Below are 25,383 nucleotides of genomic sequence, written 5' to 3' on the forward strand. Positions count from 1 at the left end.
GCTGTTGCTATAGTTACCTGCTCTAACCATACATATACATATACACACACACATTTATATATATATATATATATATATATGTGTGTGTGTGTGTGTGTGTGTGTATGTATATACATACATTTATATATAGATTCAAGGTTTGAACTGAAAATACCTGAACACGCATAAGAGAGTAAACTGTATATACCTCACACAAATGTGGATGTACAATTGCACCTAAATTGTTTAAGAAAGTTAAATTTAAAATTACAGATATTCTAATTTTAAAGAAGCCAAATGTACCTCTTCTTAACACACATGGGACGCACTGATCCCCCTTCTCCTCTCTGGAGTCAATAAGGTGAACAGGATTTATTGAGAAATGAGTGAATGATGATTGGGCCTCAACAATGAATCTGATTCATCTTGTAGGGATTGTTTGGCCTTTTTTATGCTGTGGTTTTAGCACGAATATCAGGAAATCACATTGAAAATCACTTTGTCTTAGAAGCTGTCTGTTCATGATTTATAGCAGGCTGGGTTTGGAGATCTGTTGGTAGTCTTTAACAGTGAAGCCAACTTGGAAAGCATTGGATATGTTTGCTGAAAGAAATTAGGCAGTTTAATAGTATCCGACCTGATGTGCAATTGATGGATTGCAACAGTGTTGTTTTTGACTGAAGAAAAACATAAAGAGAAACTGATGTTCTGCACTAATAAAAAATACATATGTCAATAGCTTGTTGATGGTAGTTCTGCATTCTTTATTTGGATGAAATCAGTATCAGAGCAGGTAATGAGACTGAGCAATCCTCCATACACATTGACTTTGTCATGTCAACGTTTAAGAATTAACAACTAAAATATATGTATGTTCATTTATGCGTGTTTAGGTATTTTTTAATTTTAAGGACTTCTGATCTAATATTACTTTTCAACTTTCCCTTACTCGACCCTGTTCTTTTCAGCATTTGTAAAAAAGGAAAAACTTTCAGGAATGTGCAGCACCTTTGCGCATGATACACACTGCAAAAAAGTTTGAACTAGATCCAACTTTTTATTGAAATAAAGCTGAATCGGTTTGACAGATCCCCCTGTAGTGCTGGTCCCAGTTACATTAAATATTTTTCATCATTCATATTAATAAGAAAGGCTTCATTTCTTCACACTGTCAACCTCTGGACAGAGCCTCACAATTGGTGTTCTAATGGAAGTAATATGTATAAGAATGTTATAGACAACTGTAGGATCCAGTGTATTCACTCAGTCATAAGATTCATTTTCAAAATTATCAATGATTCTGTGCAGTTAGGTGAAAACTCATGAAAAGTTAGTAGGTATGTATTCAGGTTTATTGGTCTGATTTGTGGGGGCAAAACTGAAGTGAGCCACCTTATAAATATATAAAAATCTCTCATTGCACAAAAACCCTGTTCATGCTGCTTTCCATAGCAGGCATCCTGATCCAAGACCTCACTAATTAACTTAGTGGCTACCTGAACACTAATAAGGTTGGAGTTATGGAATGCCGCTCTCTGTCACTGGACTAAATATCTATGAAATAGTTGTAATAATACACCTGTAGTGTTTAAACGTTTAGCATGACAGATTTACTAAAATCATAGTTGAAGTTTAATTGGCATAAACAGCTCTTATGAGTTGTAGGGGCATAAGCTAACAGCTGCTGCACATTATCGCAAATATGCCAAAGCAGGTGGATCTCTCTCACTCACATTTACACACACATGCATGCACGCACACACGCACACACACACACAAATCCTGGATAGGCTGAGCATGCATATCTGCCTGGTAACAAGCAGAATTTAAAATACCCCCTGGCCACCTAGTGAACAGAAGACAAATGACCAATGTGTGTGCTGCACTAATGAGCACACTTCTATTGTTGAACAAACTGCCAATTGATTTTACATGAATCTCCAACTAAGGCAAACTGGAAAGAAAAAGCTCTTCTGTTCCACTGCTGGAACCTCTTGAAGACCTTCCAAACTCACCGGAGGGCTCTTTTCATTTAGCAAGACTGTGACAACAGCACATGTGCTTCCCTAATGAACCCTTTGTAATGTGTATCATGGGAAGATCTTTGAATTAAACCACTGCCCACTGATGCAGACGCAGGGTTTTCTGTGCATATGAGATAATGTGGTGTTTAATCTTCATTTATCTATAAATAGTGGACTACACTCCATCTTCGGTTTTGGGAAAATGCTTCTTTATGTTTTGGATGCTTCCCCACATTTATCAATCAAACAATTACTACTCTGTGACAGTTTAAACTTTACATTTGTAAAAGGAGCGGACTGAAATCAACTGTTTTTTTATCAGAGCACAAAGGAAAATATAGAGTATTCAATTTGGTAAACTTGAACATGCTAATTTGCATTTGCATGAGTTAAGTATAACTAAATATTCTTTTTTTCAAACCCGTCAAACCTATAGTGAAAGGATCAACATCAATTCATCTTCATATTTTCTGTACACTGACACATACAGGACACATTCGCTTTTGAGCAACCACAAATTAGTTACATTTTTTAGTGACAATGTTAAGATATTGATCTTTCAGGATGCTAGCATGCGAGGCAGCCTCTCAGCCTTTTCACATTTTGAGATACCTAAAATTTGAATAAAGATTATTAGGATATAAAATTCTAACTACAAAAGCTGTAAATCCTGTCATTGCAGTAGGATATTATGGGCTTTAGGGGGGCAGCACTGTCCCTGGATTGTCTGAACACCTCTCACAGAACCTCTTTCTGATGAAACACAGAGGACCTACGCTTTGTAGTGTTCGGCATAAACTAAACAATGCTTCTTTAATGCAAACACCATGTCCAATAGGAGATATTCCAGTTACAGTCCAGTTACAGGAAGAGAGGACATGTCCACTGTAACTATCATCCTAAGTTTAAGGTTCAGTGAAGAATTGAACCAGCTGTTTGATTAGCTTGCTGAATCTGTCACACAACATTCAACTTATAAGGTGCTCAGCATAGTGTCAGAAAAAAAGTCATCAAAGTCATGTCCCTGTTTTGTGCCATAAGTGGATTTAGGAGGCCTTAGGTCAATGGGTAGAGCAGCAGGAAAGGATGCAGAATTCAGCAAGATCAAAACCTAGCGTGTCCCTGAGCGGGACAGTCACTGGACACTGCTCCCCGCAAGGGGATGAGTTAAATGCAGAAAAAGAATTTCATTGTGACATAGATGAGCTCAATGACAATAAAGGTTGTTTTTCTAATTTTGTTACACCTTTTCTTTGCCACCACATATCTCCTCTGGGTTACATCTCCACCATATTCTTTACAGGGACATCTCATTTGCAGTGGTGTGTGTCACCAGTCGCTAGCATAGAAGCGCAAAGCAATCGACCAATCAGTAAACTCTGCTAGTAGTGCTCATTGTATTTATATTGTCATAGTTTCATTTAAATTATTTAAGTATTTATATAAAATTCAACCTGTAAAGTGGTATGTGGGAGTGACTGTGTTAAAGATGGTGGTAATTCCAAGCCCTAGTTGGCAACAGAATACACAATGATGGAAATATCATTAGCATCTATCCCTTAGCGTTCAAGACCCATTTTAAGTGACTTCAGAAGAAATGTAAAAGGATCACTAAGGTCTATAAGATAAACTGACCAATAAAATGTTCCACAGAATGTGTCAAAAGCCATTCAGCAGATTTTGAGCTATTTCCCAAGACAAATGAACACCAGCAGGACCACCAAGTCAGGGATTACCCAAAGTCATTTGGCATTCTTCTCTGGCGACTGCGAATGCCTGTGCATAATCTTATTGCAATCCATCTCCTGACTGTTGAGATATTACACTATAGATCAAAGGGGTGGACCGAGCAAGATTATCTTTTCTAGAGTGCAGTGTGGCTCTAGTGTGCGTAAAAATTAGGATTTCAAGAGAGTTTTTTTTTTAGGTGATTTTCGTTTATAATAAAAAAATAAAATAAAATATATATATTTCTTGGCCCAACATTCAATAATGTGGTGGGTGTTTCTTGTTTGTACCACATAAATTAATTTAATGCTCAAATTTGGACTAAATTTAGAAAGCAATTTTTAAGTAACTGCCAAGACTATGGTGCAAGATTGTAGAGCGGTCGTCCACCAATCCCACAGTTGTTGGTCCAACCCCCGGCTCCTCCGGTCACATGTGGTAGTGTGTTCGAATGTGTGAATGAGAAGCAGTGTAAAGTACTTTGAGTGCCAGTAAGTAGAACAGCACTATATAAGTGCAGGGCGTTTACTATTACAACCAGAATCTCATCAAACGTTCAAAATCCCAGTGGACTGGTGATCTTAAACACACATTGCCCATGTCAGAGGTTTAGTTAGCATCAAGACTGTTATCTACCCACATAGTAAGGAAATGTTCAACTTTAAAAAAAATAATTTTTCCATACCATACAGGATATTGAATTTGTTCTCTAGTGTACATACATATTGTTCTTCATCTTTGTTCTTAACTGTCCGTGTCACCTAATACCACAAGCTACCTCTATCTTCCACACCTCGCCCTTACACACCCAGCCACAGCAAGGTCCTTGATGTTATCAAAGGTATTCTGCTCTGCTTTAATCATTGGGAAAATTGAGCTGCGCCTCCTCCCGCCCCTTTGTACTTTAGAAGGAGACAAATTCCAATCACTCATAGAAGAGCATATTGATTGATGTAATCTTATTGGAGGTAAGGTGGTAGAGGGGACATGATTGATTGCTTTTGTCTGCTACATGTGTAGCTCTCAGTTGGCAATTCGTGTCCACTTTCATCTACTGTTTAATCTCTGTGTAAAGTTCTTAGATCCCCTCCCTCTCCCATAAGCGTCACCCCGGCCCCTATCCTGCCGGAGTGGGGTTGATGGACCACAAATCTAAACTGGGTTCGTTTGATCTGATTCACCTGTTCAAAATCACTGTCTTTTGACTCATTGCTTGAAGAACCCCAAAACCTCGATTAATTCACACAACCTGCAGAAATATTCGCTGACATAAATACTCAAGTAAATCATACTGATGAGGGCAAAGATGGCAATATATTAGATTGAAGCAGTTGCATAGAATTTAAAATTGTGTGCCTACATGTGTTCACTTTAGACCTGACAATGTAATAAAATAATTCAAACTAAGTGAACCATGCCGAAGTTATGAAACCAACAAATCTTGCTTGATTACTTTTACAAGTAGATTTTACAAGTACAAGTTGGAACTGACTTTTTTTCACAAATCTTGGGCGAAAATATTAAAATTACATCAATATTTTAACTTTAGGGTTATAGGGGTATGTCCCCAGCATGCTATAGTGGTCATCATGGCTTTATTTTGGTTTCGTTTGGCTTAAGTCAGAAAACACAGACTCCAGTTCACCAACAGACAAGCAGGGGAATCATCACAACATGGTGCATGAAAACAAAAATTCACAGTGTCATCAACTTCACATTCTCTATAGTAAAACCCTTATATATGAAAAACAGAATAACTATTTTGTTGACACATTGAACAAAAAGAGAGGACACGCTCACTTTTTGTATAAAGTATATGTATATAGTATAAAACAGTGGTCAACCAATTGATTGGTTGGCTGATTAATCAAGACGATCCTTGACATTTTCAATTAATCAGTGTCAGCAGATGTCTATTCTCATGCATTATTATTTGAGTGGATCAGTGCAAGTAAATCAACCATATGCATTTTATTGGCACTTGAAGTGAGCAGTGAGTGAGATTAGCAGACCTGAAAATATAGTTGTGTTAAGGGTGCAGTCTTTCCTCTCTGTCCACACTCTGTGACAGAGGGCAGAGCTGAGCTGTTCACATACACAGAGAAAGAAAGACAGAGGGAGCCTAGGTGAGGTGACTTCACTAACTTTAGTTTACAACTGTATGTTGCCATAAATGCAATAGAAGCAAGTAAATAGTTTATTAATGCACATGTTGAACAAGTAAAACCCTCACAATAATGGTAATATCAGTTCTGTCCGCCATCTTCCATTCACAATTGGGTTAATCACACCGAGCTTGATGGCTTCATTTCTAACATGCAAAGTGAAAGCTGACTGGATGTAGGATATTGTACAGTAACCATTTAGCCCACCTTACAAATAATTTTACAGCTAAGCAAGTTCTGGATGTTCTGGAAGTTCAGCAGACTGGGAGTGTGGGCTGCCCAGGCTATACAAGCTTTGTGGTGCCACCCCACCCACTCAGAACCTCTCAGTGTGATGTTTGCATATTCTCCCCATGCTAGCATGTCTCCAGGTACTCTACTTACATCACACAGTCCAAAGTAGGTTAAATAATTCCTGCCCTACCTACCAGGAGTGTGCCTGAGCGAGACACTCAGCTCTTCTGGTTCTAGTTCCTGTCATCTACGTACCAGTTATGCTGTAAAAATGGACTGGTGTTTACTGGACTCACCAGAAGTTGTGGTCCTCTGTTGTCTGCACACACCTTCGCTGAAGCATTTATGTTGCTAAACTTTTATATGAATGAGTCATCAACAGTCCACTGCTGCCTCATTGTAAATTGATACAAAAACATAACCAACATGTCTGTGGGTGGAGCCACAGGACTTATTCATGAACTGAATGGACTACGTGGAACCTGATCAGTTCTATATACATTTCTATCTTCCTTTCTGCCTCTTTCTATCTCTGTGAATATCTTTGACAATCTATTTTTATAGTGACTGGCCCAATTTGATGCCCCTGTAAGGCACTTTGCGCCTTATAGGCAGTGTAGGACTGGCCTGATGTAAAGAGGGTGTGGAGTAGATTTGAAGTTCTGTCAGTGATTCAGTATTTGTTATTCTTTCCACAACTGATCCCGTCACCTTTTGCACTGTAAGAGCAACCACAATAACATTAACATATTCCTAAGTCTGTCTTAAACCAGGTGTCTTACTCTGATTAAGCAATTCTCATGTCTTGCTGTCCATGACAGCAGGCCTTTTCAATACAACCACAAACACTGTGTGTTATATGTCAGCAACATGTCTGTTGACAGACACTAGAGATAGGAGTTCAACTTCAGAACCCGTCTGTTATTTAAACACGCATTGTGTTTGAAGGCAATGTTATTTTTTTCTTTGTTTCTTTGTTTATCCTACTGAATGGAGTACAAGCTTAAACAAAACCAGGAAAAAGTTAAACACAAGATCCGGGTTCTGGGAACATTTTACTGATGTAATCAGCATGAAGCATATTTGTAATTTAAATTTTTTTAAACTTTAACTACAACAAGTATCCTGATAATCTTAAATGTAAACCAAACTAAAGTCACATTCTTTACTAAAGAAATTTGTGTTCTTATAGAAACATAATTTCTGCAAGTGTTTTTGCTACTGAATGGAGTACAAGCTTAAACAAAACCAGGAAAAAGTTAAGCACAAGATCCGGGTTCTGGGAACATTTGACTGATGTATTCAGCATTAACATATTTCTAATTAAAATTTTTTAAAACTTTAACTACAACAAGTATCCTGATAATTTTAAATGTAAACCAAACTAAAGTCACATGCTTTACTAAAGAAATTTGTGGTCTTATAGAAACATAATTTCTGCAAGTGTTTTTGCTACCTGGTCAGGTGGGATTTGATCCCGTGGCCTTCTACATCCCAACCTGATTCTCTACCAATTGAGAACCAATTTCCAATTTCTTTTTAAACCTTATTAAGAGAAGGTCTTTCTTCTGTAATAAGTTGGAATTCATTTTAAAATATTCAGATAGTAATACACAACACTGTTTCATTTTTTGAGCAGAATAATTTTGCTTGCTTGAGTCCAAATTAAACACTATATATTGATGCATCCTTCCCCACTATTTTGTACCCAAAGTCTGGGGTTCATGTATTGATAGTAGGTTTGTGGCTTAAAAAACTTCCTTTCCCTCCAGCAGCCCTAGTGTCAGATCCCAAGTGGCTGAAAAAGGCATTGAATTTATCACAAGTGGCTAATGCAATTACCTTGGGAGTGTGGCCATGTGACAGAAATCAATATGACACAAAGCACTCAGCCATTGACTCTTATCCATGACAAAGTGTGCTGGTCTCTTTCAATAGAAAGGAGTGGATTATTGGACTTTGTTAGCTCCTTAGTTTTTGATTTAGTGTTGGGTGACTGCAACATTATAAAAGAACCATTGTTTTACAAGAGGTGGAAGTAATGAATGGACTGCTGAAGTTGCACCTATGGAAAAATGGAGAAGGGAAAGACAGTGACTGCTTTTATTAACTCATCTGGACACAACTCATTCAGATTCAAGATTGAGGAAAAGGGAGGGAAGGGGAACGATGTGTTCAACTCTCACTTGGTGCCTTGCCTGACAATCCACCTGTTTTCCAAAAGGGGGCTCCAGTTAACTGGGTAAAACACTGCAGAACAGTTGATTTTAGCAGCATGTCTGTCCCCTCACCTCTGTGGAGGCAAACACAAGCTTTGACCTGGCCAGAAATTCAGTTTACTCTCAGGTACTTTGCTACAGAGACACATCTTAGCACACTGCACTTCATAATCATTTTGGGAGTTACTGCTGCTGTTGAACTGTACTGCATTATCCAGAGATGTATCTCTATCGCTGTGTTGTATTGTCTAGCGCCCTTGAGGGTAGACTAAATAATCAAAACACATTAAGAACACTCCTGTTCTGTGTATTTAACTACATATGGAATGAGAGGCAGAAAGCAGAAAAAAGTGAATATGACAGAAGGGAGGGAAAAGCAGGAAGAGCGTGTACCTCCAGAACTATTTGAGCTCACAGTGTGGTAAAATAAGTGGGATAAAAAGACAGGGGAAGAAGCTGGGGAGTAATAGATTTTAGATGCTTGGCCACACTTCCCACATAGCCACAACCCCAGCTCTTGTGTTTTCTGTTTTAATAGGGGGAAAAGAGTGAAGTCAGCAAAAACAAAATGCCGCCATTAAATCATCTCTGCGGATCCTGTGTCAGAGCAGTAATGGGAAATGCACTCATCATCGGAAAGGTTACTGCTTTCCAGAACCTCCTTGCTAGCATTTCTCTTTTTATGCCTTACCCCCTCCTCTTTCTGCACCTCTTGGCCTAAGTCTCATCCCCTAACTGGAAACCAGCTGTATCTGAGTGGATCTTTGGTTTGCCAGCTGCTGCTCGGTCCCCAAAGACTTTGTGGTCAAGGATGAGGGATTAGGGCAGCTACAGTTTTCCACAGCCAGTCGCTTCAATCTCGCAGAGGTGTCAGTATGTTGAAAACCAAAACGTCTTTCTTTTTGTATTCTCCCACAATTGTTTGAAGAATAAAGGTTGGCCATCCATCTGCACACAATATGTCTAGCGTGTTAACCGTATTTGCTGTTGCTCTTTACATGACAAGGAATTACTACTCTGGCTCTTAAAACCTGAATTTCCAAAAATTTAAACTTAAACTGAAACGTATTATTAGGTGGAAAAGAATATTAGTAAAATAGGCAAGGACAGTAATGGAACTGCTGTGACGAAATTAGTCATAATCTTTGGTAAATTAAGAGAAATGAAAAAAAAAAAAAACAAGGATATAAAGATTTTAAGCTGACTAAAACATTATTTTTAAGTTTTAGTATCTGCTAAAGGGATTACTATGACTCTACTAAGGGTGCCCAAATTTCACCACATGCCACTCTTCTTACACACAATTGTGTAGTTATTCTATAACTACATGCTCTAAATCTAATTTTCAAAAATATTGTTATTCTTAAATCAATTCAAATTGAATCTATTGTAAATTCTGAAGTGTTTGTGCAGTGTGGCATAAAAATGACAAATGGAAATACTGATAATCATAGCTTTCCATATACTCACTTTTTTAATGTATCCTGACAAAACCTTATGAGTGACTGCAGCATGACACTCCAGCAGATCGATTCAGAGAATCCCCACACCCCCACTTCTCTGGTGATAAATCACAGATGACAGAGGGCATTACACGCACAAATGGACCACTGCTGCTGCACCTTTACAACAATTAATTAGCTGACTGACACTCATTTATCACTGCGGCAATAAGGTGAAAAAGTCAAGAGTTTATTAAAGCTCTGCTTAATTTTCAAGAGCTTTAGGCCAGAGTTTGAGACTTCACACACACAACAGCAGCAACATTCACATTCTTACTTCACACAGTATCACAGTACACAAATTGTAAGGAATATTCCCTTAAAAGCTTGTCTGTAAACAAATGTTGGACAATTAAAGGAAATACAGTAGTCACTTAAAGACTACATCACACAAGCTTATGATATATAATCAGGTATTTAGGCACAAAAAGAAAAAAACATGTTTGGCCTTTTCAGTGAATGATGTACACATTATCAAACTACATAGCTACCTGGTATTCCAATTCTACAAGACCACATCACTTATTTTCAGCTTTAAATTATTGTACAGATCTGAGTAAATAGATACAACCATGCACTGTAAAACTGACACACAGTGTTTGAGACTGAGTATGAGTGATCAAGAACTGGTCAGGAGTCAGCAAGTCATTCTGCACGCAAGATGCAAGAAGATCTTATCTCTAAGGAAGAACCCATTGCATTGTATTTGTGGACATGCTCCAGAGATGCCAAAAGCAGTGAATTATGTGGATTTGACTGTTCCCAAAAGCATGCATAAAGGGCACTGAATAAGAAACAGAGTGACATATAAGGGCAGAATATGACACTTCTTCACTTTTGAGCCTTGGCAGAGCAGCAAGCAGCTATTGTTTTGACAGCACTGACTATGGGCCACCAGGGACATGGAGACAGAGATGGGTTCTTTCTGAAGATGTGTCAGTTCAACTGTCACTTCAAGACATATGGAGACAGAGGAAGACATAAATGCTTAAAAACATTTGGATTTAATTACTAAGTGCTATCACCACTAACTACACTAGCTTGATTCAACTACAGATGCTTCACGGTAGTAGTATTTTGACCTACTGCTAGACAATTTTACCAGAAAGTGTTGGCTTTTCAATTTACAATACTGACTTTTCTTAATACTGCTGGTCCTCCACTAATTAAAAATACAAAATCACACTCACATCTGAGACAGACTGGGTTCAAGTGCCTGCAATTATTCACACTAGATTTTTCAGAGTGATGACTTCAATCAATAGCTCTGATTGGTACTGATGACAAGTCATGGAGGGAGGTCAAAAGTACAGAGCACCAGCCTAGACACTACAAATGACAAGAAAAAAAAGATTATGTAGATTTCAAATATACATAATCTTTTTTTTTTTTTTTTTTTTTTTTTTACAAGGGATGCAGGTGAGCACCTAAAGGCACAGAGAGGATTTATTCAGGCATCCAGAGTCAGAAGAAGCCTAAATCAGTTGGTTCCGAGGGTTTAATGGGTTGAGCACTTTTATAGCTCCTTGAACTTTTTTTCTGTCCTTCCACACTGTAAGCAACATGATCAACAAGCAAATAGTTTTTCACCCATTTCCTATACAGTGCAGCAGCCAAAGAAGGTATGTGAGCTTTCTAGATGCATGTCAGCTTTGGAGCTAAATGTGAATGCAGTCTTAAAGATTCCATGAAATGGCCACAGGGGCTTCCTAAGAAAATGGGACTAGATGAAAACCAGTCCCTCTTCAGCAGTGAAATATATGCAGCTGGGTTGATGCCTACCTTATCAGATTATACTATCAGCAAACTGACTTCATTCCATAGTTAAAACCAATACTTTATGCTTGACATTGATTCCCAACACCCCATTTTAAAACAAATACATAGGAAATAGTGATACCATTGGTAACTTAACAGTAAAATAACCGTTGCATCTATCAGGTTTACTGGCCAAACTGTTTTAGCACATAAACTGTGTAAATAGTTAACACTTCTTTCTTGGTCACAAATCTGTAGATGCTGACCTTTGCATAGATGCAAGTGGAGCTACAAATATCTAAAACACACACACACTCACACACAAAAAAACATCTACTAAGTTACTCATAGTGTGTTTAAGAATCCAACATTAACCAAAGATTAGTTCCATTTATGTTTTTGGACAGTTGTTGGTCCAGTTTGGATCAGAGGTGGTTGTAGAGCGGTGTGATGGTCTCGTTCTTCGGCCTGATTCGAGTGCCTTTTCTTCAAATGCCTCAATTTGCCTCTCTCTGTCTCTAAGCCAACGGTCATCTGTCCCAAGTTTTTATGGAAGGTTGAGGTGGCTGCCCCGGTTCTCACAACCTGTGCAATGCAAAGATAGAAAGAGTCAGGGCAGCACACCTCACACCCCAACCACCAACCCTCACAACTTCAACGCTGCTTCAAGACCAAGACAAGTAATACACAAATACTTTGGTATTCAAGAGTTCAGCTTTTTCTACGATATACTGCTATGACACTGGTCTTGCTCTGGATATAGTATCTTAAAAAAAAAAACAAAAAAAAAACAGAAGCTGTCACTTTATAAAATAAAATTAAATTTATCTTAAGTATTAATGTTTTTGTGCATGTCTGCATTTACCTTTTCCTTCATTTTTCTGTATAGAATTGCAAAATAAAATAAAAAATTAGTAAATAAAACAGATTTTTATGCCACTCAAAATCAAGGTTATAAAGCACTTTCATATGTGTTTCTTATATAACAGCAGTATTTGAAAATAACTACGAAAAAATATATAGTTAATGTATGTAATGTATGTAATTAATGTAATGTGGCAATGTAATGTACAGTTAATGTCAATGGCCAGGTAAACTGACTAAGGTTAAGTAAATCAGATCATACTCAAGTGCTGAGTAGTTTATGACGTAACTCTGATGTTGCAATAGATTAGTGCTGGAAAATGTACATTTTGAGAAATATATGAAGACTGGCATGCAATGAATAACAAGAAGTAAACAAGAAATGCTTGTTTTTAATAAACTGGGTATATTTAAAACTTTATACATTATACTTAAGCAAACAGCAAAATGGAAAAAGGTGCGCAAAAATATATAACACTCAAAATGGTTAGATTTGTTCAGCTAAAAATTAGCCAGTGACAGATTCAGGGAGACAATATTCACAAAGGGAATTCTGTTCACTCAAAGGTATGAAGAGAATGGAGAAATGTTTTATGTAGGAGATTCATCATGACAATGTGCTGAAAAGGTGCCTGCTCTAATCCAGATTTTTTTTTCTTCAGCAAAATTCCAATGTCAAGCAAGAATCCTGTTTATTAGATGCCTGACACCTGAAACCCCAAGAAAAAGAGCAGAATAAATTGTGCTATTCATTATGCCTTAATGAACTGTGCAAATGTATGTGGCAGGTCAATATAGGGGGCCTATGGAGAAGATACCCTCAGCCACCTCATTCTGCAGAGCCCAGGCGGCCAAAGCGTAATGAAGACTGAACTTTAATCATCAGGAGGATATCGCTGCCTCAAGAGACACACACACACACACACACACACACAGCATTTCTAATAACCTCAAACCTGTGTGTTCCATAAGACACACACACACACGCAAACACAGTAGTTCCCTCACCTCACTAGGTTTTCGTTATCACCTGGTCCTTTGCAGGTTGTACACTCAGTCCTTGTGTCATCAGCTTTGGGCTTTTTCTGCATAGCAGACTGTCGTTGTCGGCGTTCCCGTAGCAGTGGTTCCTATGGAAACAAGGCTGATTAGACTCTGTGGTGCTTATGATGTAAAAAGGAATTAAACGTTAACCTGGAAAAAGAAGGACAGTACACTGGAGCAGTATTTCTAAATAAAATTCATCAAGGTGCCTATTGAAATTAAATGTAAACATTTAAAGTGAATGATTCATAGGCAATTTTTCTGGACTTAACATGACCATGTAGATAAAGATTTGTATGTTATTTTAGTACTAATGGATTTAATTTGCTAGTAATCAGTTTATGCATCCATTGTCTGGGCTCTCCTTGGCAACATTCATGTAACCCTATGTAAGTGCAGGAATATACAATCACAGGATGAATCTGTCAGATTCATATCGTGGTTGTTGCACATCACGTTCTGTGGACATACTGCAAAATGTCTTTCATATTAGCTATGGGAATTTGAATACAATTAATTGATTTCAAAGGGTCACACATTACACATTTTAATACTTAAACTGAGACAGAAACTATGTTACAAAAGTCCACTGCACTAGTAAATGGAACCATGATATTCAACTCACATTCAAGTCAGCAGTATGGGAACATTTTGGTCATCCTGGAATGTAAGGGGTTAGTAAGTGTGTCTTTGTGACTATGTTTTATATTATTCTCTAGAAAATAATGTTGGAGTTGAGAGTGTAGCTGTTTCGGGGAGCCTTGCTTGGTGACTTAAGTATACTATTGATGCATTGATGTGTGTTCGTGGCAGTTTGAATTTTTACATCCATATTGCTTTTTATTGATTCCTGCTTTGGTCTTGATCTTTACTTGGCTCTAATTGCTTAAAGCCTTGGTCTCTAAATATACTTTGTTCTTAGTAAGGACTTTGTCTCTCCAAAACTGTCAGGGCTGTATGCTTTGAGAGGGGAACCTTAGTCTCAGGTCAAACACACACATTAGGCTTTCCTACATTCATCTCCATATTCCAAGCTGGGTGTCATAGCGTTGTTGAAATCACTCCATTCCAACAGTTGAAGCGAACTAAATTCAGTATTTATTTATTCAATTAGGTTGTCATGATCCTTGTCCTGGACTTTTGTTTATGGTGTGATCCCCTTCATTTTCTAAGGTCTGATTATAGTCTCATACATGGACATCCCTACTGCCATTCTGCCTCTCCTACACACACTCACTCTCATTAAGCTTCAGCCTGCTCCTTGGTTCTCACCTGAGTACCACATACCTGTTCTTAGCTGTATATAACAACACTGCCTGCAGTCACCAATGAGTCACTCATTAGTATTTAACCTCTGGATTTTTTTTCAAGGACTTTCCCTGTTCTCTACATTTTACCAATGTTTATTTAGGCTATTAACACTTATTTCAAATGATGTCCTAATTTTTAAGCAAGTATATGGGGGCATATAAGCAAGTATATGGTGGCATATGCCATATGCAAGGAATGCAAAAAAAAAGTGATATACTGCAGCAACACTACATACCTGCACCTCTACCTTACATGACCTCCAGTCAGCAACAGGTAGCCAGCAGGCAACTTCACAGTAAACACTGACAGATGCTTTCCACAGCAGTTACCCCCAAAATCACAACAGGCTCAGAAGATTACTCAAGCACTCTCATGCTTTTTATGTAAAGACTTCGAAAAATTCCAAAAACTGCTCCACGAGTGTGACCCACGCTACACAATACCCACACGCAGTTTAATCACAGAAAATGCTGATGTGAAGCAAAAAGTCACGGAGGCCATAGCATCTGCAAACAGAGTGGACATCACATGCGATGCCTGGACTACACGTGGACCTCAGTCCTATATCACTGTAACCTGCCACTGTATTTCTGCGGATTGGGAAATTCTTTCACATGTTCTGCAAACAAGAGCCAAGGTGGAATAACGTGTATTATATGCTGGGAGTCCTTGTGCCCTTGATGATCTGTTTGGAGAGACCTTTTGGCAACCAAAGCATCAGCCTCCATCCCAGAATGCCTGAGGATGAATACAGAAACTACAAGGAGAAAGTACCACTGACTCTTAGTGGAGATCAACTCAGTTAATGTAAAGAGAATAAATCTCTTTTCCCATTACTCTCCATTTTAGCTAAAAGCATTCTCTGCATCATAGTAACAACTGTAGCTGCAGAAAGAGTGTTTTCTACTGCTGATATAGTTACAGCCTAAGGGACTGCTCTCAAACCTGGCATGTTGATCAGCTTCTTGTTTTTACACAAAAATTTGAAAACAGAACACCGCTATCGTATTGTGATACGCATCATGATATGCATCATATTATGATACGCATTGTGTCGTGGGGTATGTGTTGTCATATGTAACGTATTGTGAAGTTATTGGCAATACCCGGCCCTAGGCCAGCTGCATAGGTACAACAGCTCTATATAAGTGCAGATAATTTACACAATTTTTGACTACACATTTTAGTAGGGTGTCAGGCTGATGTATTTTAAATAGTTATTGGACAAAAATGAATGTTTATGGCAGAGATGAGCAAGCTAATTCAGACTGTAGGCTGACAAGTGACCAAAAGTCAGTGAAGTAGGAAAGCTATCCTTTAAACAGTTTTTTCCTCAGTGTCTAGACTGTGTTCAGCTGAGCTCTTTTTGTTTGCTCCTTTCGTTATGTAGCTCCATGTTAGCAGTCGAGCTTGTCTTTTAGAGTTGCTACTAAATTAACTGTCCTGTGCTTCTGTGTTTAAATTTAACAGGCCACCTGCAGAATATTATCCACTTCACTTGTTATTTTTTGTCCCTGCCTTCATTATCGTTACTGGAAAGTTCAGACTTTACTGCAGCATGTTAGTGACCTTGCTAGTACTGAGATTAGGCTTGAGCTAAGCTTGATTTATATACTTGTGCACTGAATTTACACAGAAGCTAAGCTAAGCAAGGCAGGAAAGAGAACAAACCTAGGAGAAAATGGTACATTTGACCTCGGAACCGATTGAGGCAGAAGAAACTCTTTAGTTACTGACAACTACATTTTTATTTTTGTGTCTTTCTGTACTGAAATGAATTGGAAATAATAATACACACTGTAATAGAACAGGCTGAAGAAAATTCTATGAAGAGATGGAAACTCTTTACACATGACTGTCACTGCACTACTGCTCACACTGTTTTTATTCTTTATAATGTTTATTTGGTGATATTTTAAATTATCTATTTATGACCAGTTTTCTCTTTTTTAGGCATCTCAAGCGCTGCTAATCCCATGTTATTTTGTTATTTTGGACTTGGACCTTCGATCTTTTAACTTCAAGTTTCATTTCCAAAACAACTGAAATAAACATAAAAAAACCCATCTTAGTTAGTCCATGGTCTAGCAAGATCTGATTTGTCTATGGACAGTCCTGTTAAACTGGTAGGGCTTTTTTGTTATCTGTCCACCAACAATATGGGAGGATGAACAGATAAAAAGAGGCCGAAAGAAGGCAGTTCTAAACCCATAGGCAATCCTGCATGGTGGTCCAAACCCTGATGGAAAAAGATTTGTTACCCTTCAGTTGCAAAGCTCCAGCAACTAGTGTGTCACCTTCCTCTGCTGTTGCTCTACTGCCCAACCACTTCCATCTGGCAGTAAGGGTCAAGCAATTGCATTTAAGGTTCAAAGCCTCTTTTTTATAAACAGACCAGGCCATTATTGGAAAGACATTTATTGAAAGCCCAGCAGCATATGCTAAGGTTGTAGGAGAGACTGTTATGATTTTTTTTTGCCTCAGCAATGAGAGAGGCTTCCAATGTGGACTCAAATTCACCTCTGCAAAGCCTCACATACTAAATGTGTGTGAATACTACTACATACATGGCTCTCTTATGATGCTTAATGCCTTCATGTAGGTGCCTCTTTGTGTTCAAGAAATAGCTGCTGCTACCAACAATCTCATGTGCTGTTAGAGGGAAATCAATACATTCTTCTTGACATTCAATTTTTAAAGCCACTTGAGGTCTCAGAACTCAGAATATAACCACCCAATGTTTCATTTTATAAATATATACTTGTACTGAGAAACTTAGATTAAATGCTCCTCTCTTCTTAACTTTTTAAACTTGTTTTCACAATCCCTACCATCCCTACCGCTTGACACAAGAAATTACTTTTGATTCACTGAACGTAATTTTTCCTCCACAACTCTACCTCTTGATTTTAAAATGTCCTAATCTGTTTTTTTACTACAGCTGATACTCTCATTCACGCTGCGCAACTTATTGTACTGAATATGCTGTTGATTTTTATGTTGTGCAAAAGTGTGGTTTCCTTCCTGGCACCTTACCACAGGCTTGTTATTCATTTGCCATTGTCCATGACAAAGTACCAGTTTCCTCATTTCCTCCCTCTTATGTGGGTATTATCACCTGCTAAGTTCACATTGGTGGTTTGGATTTTGTTTCTCTAGAAAATAACATAACTGATAAAGCAGCCGAACTGTTTTCTCTTTTCTATTTTTTCTTTCGGCTTATTCCGTAAGTTCAGGGTTGCCACAGCTGATCATCATAATTTCTCTTTTCCCCGCTCCTGGTTCAATTACGTTAAAAAAAAAACTTTTCTTATACAATGACAATTATGATTTGGCATACACACACTGATGCTGAAAGACAGCTGTACTGATCTTAACGTCTCTCGTCTGACATCACTGGATTGTGGTCTCACCCAAGGACAAGCTCTGAATTTGTTTTCCAATTTGTAATTACTTGTTTTGAAATGACTGCTACCCATAATTTATCTAGGTTAGAGGAGGGATAGTTAAAAATAATATACCCATTTCACAGTGAAAATGATCAGTTGTTTTGTGTATTAATGATTTGCTGGTAAAAGTATATCCCTTGCCATCCAAAATCTTGTGGTCAGATCACAAATATAAACTTGATTTTGAAGCACGGCTTACCAACACATGCTAACATACAAGATGCTTCTGGCTAAACAATGCTACTGGCCTTCCAGATTTTGGTGTGCAGACCGATAAACAAACAAATACTGCAACCCACCACTTAATATGTACTGCCTTAATTTCCTGTCCCACCCCTGAGCTAAGGCTAAGGATGATTTGTGTGCAAACTTTAACATGCAATAACACATATAGAGGTACAAAAAAATCACCTAATGAGGTGGGAAACCTAACCTTGTCTGCTTTGTACTCTTTTTTTTTTAAACTTCCCATTTTCTACTGTGTACTGTGTACCACTGTGTATAGTAGAAATGACAATAAAAGCCACTTGACTTGACTTGATTTTGTTAGATTTTGTCAAAACAATGTCTATGTAACAAGAAACATATTAAAATGCATTCATTTCACTAGTTAAAACACATTTAGTGTGACCAGGGGAAGCTTACAGTATGACATTTAGATAAGGACTTTTTTACATTAGGGTCAACTCAGGTTTAGGCAGGTTGGTTATAAATTATGTAGGATTAAAGGTAAATTTCTTCTACAAAATCTGCAGTAACTACTGAGTCTATATTAAAAATGTTGGTTGTATAGATAAAATTGATAGATGAAAAACATTAATATATAAAAGGCACATTTTTGCAAGATATTTATAAATATTTAATTAGATAAGTTACAGAAATATGTAATTCTAAAGTAAAGGGGTCTAAAAAGCAAACATCAGTAAAAAACTGATTTGGGAGTGCCAATGACAAACCTCAATTCTATCCTCTCTGTCTTCACAGATGGGAACTCTCTTCCTCTTCTGTCCTCTGGTTCTCTGTAAAACAGAAATGTTTCACTTTTAAGTAGGGGTCAACATAATTGCGCTTAATACTTTATACTAACATGCACGCACACAGACACACACACACACACAACTAATAACAAAAGTGCTCCTTTTGTGTTCACTAACCTCCCTACTTCAACACTTGAAGGCAGCCTGACTTGCAGCACGACTTATCAACCACTTAGTCACTAGTCATGCGATAGCACCAACTATGATTACTGAACATGCCAGAACACCAAATGCATTCTTTCTGTGCAAGTAAAACAGCACTGGATGGACGCCTAGCTACTCTACCATGTACAGTACACACAGGTCTAACGTGTGCTTTCTCCTTGCAAGGGACTGAACAAAGTATGAAGGGAAATAAATCAAACATCTCCTTATTGTTGTTAGCAAGTGAGTGCTGGAGCTGCTGGGAGGGTTTAAACGGAGAAGAAAAATCTACAACATATTTAAACAGATTGTGAAAACAATTCCATCTGTCGCCCTTGGCTCGCCACCACTTGCCAGATGGAGCACTTATCATTAAAAATGCAAACTGCAAGAATGCTGCCAATTGGCTCCTTCAGACCATTTCTCCTGTGACTGCTGCACTAAACAAAAGACCTGACATTATTTAATAATTTCTACTTTAAAGTGGTGTAGTTTAAAGTAATCTATAAGGCCATGGAGCAAAGAGCAGTTAAGTAGCTGATATAGCTGAAAGCAGCTCGGCCACACAGCACATCTTAGCTTAGGCACTGCTCAGGTGAGGAAATTCAAACTGCAGGCAATTTATTAGTACCAGGCAAAATCAATCTTTTAATTAGGTACATCAGTGCATCTTTAACAAGCATGAATCATTTCACACGGGATTAGAGAAATTAACAGTGCAGTGAAAGTAGGAAGTAGGAGGAAGTAATTGTAACTTGATATATTTACTTAATTCTGCTAATTTCTAACTGATTAATAGCATATGTCCATATGGGAGATTTAATGTTGCACTGTGATGGGTTGCAGCAGCAGTAAATCATGCGCCATTAGGAGGAGATTTATGCCACCTTAGTTACTCACTTTCAACCCTAATTTGCTCAACATTAGAAAATGAAATGAAATTAAATCAATACAGAGTCCTTAATATGAGGCATTTAATGAATAAATAGAAATAATTATAAATGTTGGACATCAAAATCAAAGCCAAGACAAAATATCATCAATTCCATCATTCTCCACCTTATCTAAAAGTGGAATGCGTTTTTTGCTGTCATGTGTTTTTTTCCCCCATTTTAAATCTTTAATGTTGTACTGTTCTGTGGCCACCTGCTGCAACAAGTGGGTGGGTTTGTCAGAAAGTTACCATGAAAGTCTATCAACCTTTTCTCTACCTTTATTTACAGCACAGTCATGGCAAGTGTAAGGATGATATAAATCTTTATTTTTAGACGTATGACACTAAGAAAACACATCTGAAATTTCATAGGATTTTTCATCGGTTAGAATTTTTCCTACAAAATATTGTTGGCCCATAACATTCAGCAATAGGTTATATGAATGGACATGACAGAGTGTCAGTAAATTCTTGCCCACAGAGAAGACATGGTATGGACAGTTTGGCAGGAGAACAGCAGCAACAGCTCGAGTGCTCCATTTGTGTCTACAAAGGTGTTCAGGTATAGGATGGAGTAGTAAATGACCTGCATTACGTAAGATGCAGGAAAATAGATTGAAACTTAAAAATGTATATTTGATCACGTTATTCAACCCTTACATGGCTCGAGTATAAAGCTGTATTGATTAAATAAAAATGCTTCCATTTCATCAGAGACACAACACAAAGGAATGGAGAAAATGGCTGAAACAGTTTCAGGAAAGCCATGCAGTAAAATCTACGGACATTTGATCATTATCACATGCAATATGGTTATATGATTTTTAAGTGGATGCTTATCAATCATAGATATGGACCCTATGGCCAGTGACACTGCTATTATAAGCAAGCATGTGTTTTGCTGTATGCAATATATGCAGAGGGATTGAGTTTTAAGGAAACAACAAGAAATAATTTTCTCTCAAAATTGCAAACATCAATTCTTGGGGAGAAAAAAAGGCTATGATTCTTCTTCTGTACTGAAGAACAAGAAGCCCAGACTGAGATGGTCACTTTCTTTAGTGAGCCGGTGTAAAATCAAACAGAGAGCTATGGTGCATTAATTTTACAGCTGCGACATTACATACATACTAAATAAAACTCAGCTCACTGGTAGGCCTGACAGAATAACAACCACGAGACCCTGCCTTATTAAACTAGCCTTTTGCCATGTTAGACTAAATATGTTCGACTGTGCATGTGTATGTGTTTACACAGGCATATGTTTGTCCGCAAACACACACTCCTGATATGCAAACGTCCTGACACGCAAAACCCAGCCTTGGAGGGCAACAGGGGGTCGATTAGCCAGTTCTGATAAATTGAAACATGGCTTTAGAGAAGTGCCAGCACATGGCTACCCTGGTAAAAGCATTAAAAAATGCAAAGCAGGGCCCTTTTAGTGCCTGCCATTGCTCGCATTGCATTTGAAGATAAATACTGCACTGAAGTGCCTCGACCGAGTGGCTGTGACTCCGAGAAAAATCAGAAAGCTTCTTAATCCCCAAGAGCTCCAGCAGGGTCGTCGACATGTCTGGACCTGCATTTTCAAAACCTGAACAGAAAAACACATTAAGCTAGACTGCCACTGTGCTACAACACTCAGTTATTTCCTCTATAAGACAGATAGAGTACAGACTGCAAATAAGTGGCAGAGACAATCCCCCTTTGTAGATTTCTCTATTTGTAGCAGAGACCACAGTAAGGAGCAGTGTCAGTGGCATTGGCTTTGCTGTGAGCATCAACAGTCACAAGAGGAAAGTTTCACCAACTCCCAGGTGACTGTCACTGGGTCACATATTGACATTGTAAAAACAAAAAAGAAAAAATATAGAAGTGAAAGACAACCCACACCCATTACTCACTACCAAACTGTTATCTGATATCAATCTGAACATCTTGGTGAGGCAGCTCAGTATCGCGGAATCAGAGCATGGCTGGTATAGATAAGTAGGATCCAGTGACCGGGGAGGGCTCTGCTCTCACATACAGCTGACAACAATGTTTTACTACAATATCAAACAGTCCAAATTATGAGTAAAATAAATCGTTCGGGAAGAGCATGACTTATGGCATTAACACAATCTTAGCCTTTGCCAATTTCAAAACAGTCAACAACTGTTTTCAGCATAAGAACATAAGGAACAGAAACTCTTAAAAAAAAGTATTTTGTAAAGATTCATATGACCTGGATACATGTTATAATAATATAATATATAATAATATAATTACAATATATAAATATTTGTATAATAGAGCGCAGGGGACAAACTGTCACACTGAGCCACGACAACCTTAAATTGAGCATGAGACCAGAGTTACAGTTGTACAAAAAATTATTCAACTTTCTTTGCAAATTAGGTGCTTCAAATTTACAAACTCTCAGCTATTTACAATAATCACATCAAACAAGAAAATTTTAAATAGCTCAACAAACCTAACATTACAAATGGTTCTTCCAACTTCAACATAAAATGCTAATTTTAATAACAACTACAGCATAAAAAATGTGCAACAACAACAATGGTCAGTTTAAACCTGGTGCAAATGTGATGCATAACAAGACAGCACCGTCTGGCTGTGTTCCTGAGAAATCTTAGGCTATTAACTATTGGCAATGGCCTCCAGTTCACTTAAACGCATGGGTTTGTGATCTTCAACCACCTTCTTCAAATCCCACCAGAGATTTTCTATCAGGTACAAGTCTGGTGACAAAACAGAGTGTTCCAGAACTTCTTCTTTCACCAAGCCTTGGTGGAAAGTCCAATGACGCCTAAAAGTTTCAGCTTCCTCATAGTATAGTGTTTTCTCATAGGATGTCCGGATACTTGAAAAATCGTAATTCCTTTTCACATGCGGAACCAAGGCAGCTGCAGTGCATCACCAAGCCACCACCATGCTTCACTGTAGGTGTCTCTTTCAAAGTGCAGTCATGGTCAAAAATATCGGCATCTTTACAATTGCAACCCGTCTCTCAGAAGATTGTTCCAATTGCAAATGTTTTGGTGTTCAAAAAAATGATTATTGTTTTTGTTTGCACTGGAACAACACAAAAAAAGAGAGAAAAAAGTAAAACTTAAATAAAAACAATTCACACAGAACTCAAAAATGGACTGGACAAAATTATTGGCACCTTGTCAAAATTGTAAGAAATAATTGCTTTTCAAGCATGTGATGCTCCTGTAATTAGTATTTAGACACACCTGTGGCAAGTAACAGGTGTGAGCAATATAGTAATCACACTTGCATCCAGTTATAAAGGAGAACAGTTGACTCAACCTTTGTGTTGTGTGTCACACTGAGCATGGAGTAAAGAAAGAAGTGTAAAGAGGTGTCTGTGGATTTGAGAGAACAAATTACGGAAAAACACGGACAATCTCAGAGCTACGGGTCCATCTGCAGAGATCTAAATGTTCCTGTGTCCAAATGTGCAATATCATCAAGAGGTTTACAGCCCATGGCACTGTAGCTAACATCCCTGGACGTGGACGGAAGAGCAAAATTAATGATAAAATGACAAAGGATTGTTCGAATGTTGGATAAAGAACCCGATTAACTTCCAAACAAATTCAAGCTGATCTGCAGACACAGGGTACAACAGTGTCAGGTCGCACTATCCGTTGCCATCTAAATGTAAAGGGAAGCTATGGTAGGAGACCCACGAGGACACCACTGCTGACACAAACGCATAAAAAAGCAAGACTGGAGTTTGCCAAAACTTATATGACAAAACCACAATCCTTCTGGGAGAACGTACTGTGGACAGATGATACAAAAGTAAATCTTTTTGGACATCATGGCACTGTTTACAGAAAAAAAAAGAGGTCTTCAAATAAAAGAACACAGTCCCTACAGTTAAACATTGTGGAAGTTCACAGATGTTTTGATGTTGCTTTGCTGCTTCTGGCACTGGATGCCTCGACTTTCTGTGTGGAATTGTATCAAATTTGACAATTCTTCCCTGTTTTATTGTGATTTTCCAATGCAATCAAAAAAATAAAAAATAAATGTGAGTACCAAAACATTTGCAACTGCAACAATTTTTTGAGAGAAGGGTAGCATTTTTGACAGAATCACAAGGGTGCCGATATTTTTGGCCATGACTGTATGCTTCATTTACCATTGATTCATACAGATGTCGGCATTCAAAGTGACATTGTTTATCACTACGATATGATGCTCTCTGCGCCAGCAGGCATGCAATTGCTTGCGGCCCCAGGGCAGTAGGGGCCCCCCAAGGGCTGACAAAAGTTATTGTATGTACAGCACTAACTAAAGTTTGCAATGACGCTACCAGTGCCAGACTCTCACTTCGTTGAAAGTAGCGCACGGTTCAGTGTAAACAAACAGGTCTAATGAAACAAGGAAAACCAGCTGGTGAAAATGAAGAGGAGTTAATCCTTCTGGGAGTGAAAAATGAGGAACAAGAGAAAAAGCAAGACGAGAAGTAAGTTATTGTGCTATGTGCGCTTTGGTGTGGTGTGTATCTTATTGTATTTACCATATCTCAAGTATAATGGTTTTATGGTGCATGCATTTTTGCCTAGCGCACCAACAGGCTCTAGGATCACCACTGACATTATGTTCATGGTCGATAAGGTAGCACTGCATCAGGGATGCAATGTTTTTTGTCTTAAATTTCCAACCTGCAGTTCTCCTTTTACTCACCAGACATTGTAAAGTTTCTTCCACGTTTTCGGTCCACAGTACAGAATTATGTGGTGCATTAATAGCTTCTTGGTGAACTTTAGGTTTAAATCTGATTCATCACACAGCTGCTGTCATAATCCTGTGTTCATGTTGAGGGACATAAGAAATCCCATGGATCATGTCTGTCTCTTGTTTGTCATGATAAGATAACATTACTTTTTCATAAATGTTTAGTCACCCTGTCCCTTAAAAAGTTCCCAAGCAACTAAAGGGTACATTTGATGTTTGAGTTATAGACGACT

General features: G+C 38.1%; 1 protein-coding gene across 5 annotated transcripts in view; it reads right to left on the reverse strand.

Moving 5' to 3' along the window:
• phf14 (PHD finger protein 14) overlaps positions 1–25,383 on the reverse strand; it is a 115,281-nt gene that overhangs the window by 32,736 nt on the left and 57,162 nt on the right. For 2 of the 5 annotated variants that reach the window (XM_067510638.1, XM_067510631.1), the window contains exons 15-16: positions 19,234–19,296; positions 13,482–13,603 (exon numbers count right to left, since the gene is read on the reverse strand). In XM_067510638.1, coding sequence (XP_067366739.1) covers positions 13,482–13,603; positions 19,234–19,296 — 185 coding nt within the window. Of the gene's footprint in view, positions 1–10,025; positions 12,195–12,423; positions 12,491–13,481; positions 13,604–19,233; positions 19,297–23,437; positions 23,471–25,383 lie in introns of those variants that run through there. The other 3 variants (XM_067510656.1, XM_067510648.1, XM_067510666.1) reach the window with 3 other exon arrangements.

The sequence above is a fragment of the Channa argus genome, chromosome 1, assembly GCF_033026475.1.
Source record: "Channa argus isolate prfri chromosome 1, Channa argus male v1.0, whole genome shotgun sequence".
Classification (NCBI taxonomy): Eukaryota; Metazoa; Chordata; class Actinopteri; order Anabantiformes; family Channidae; genus Channa; species Channa argus.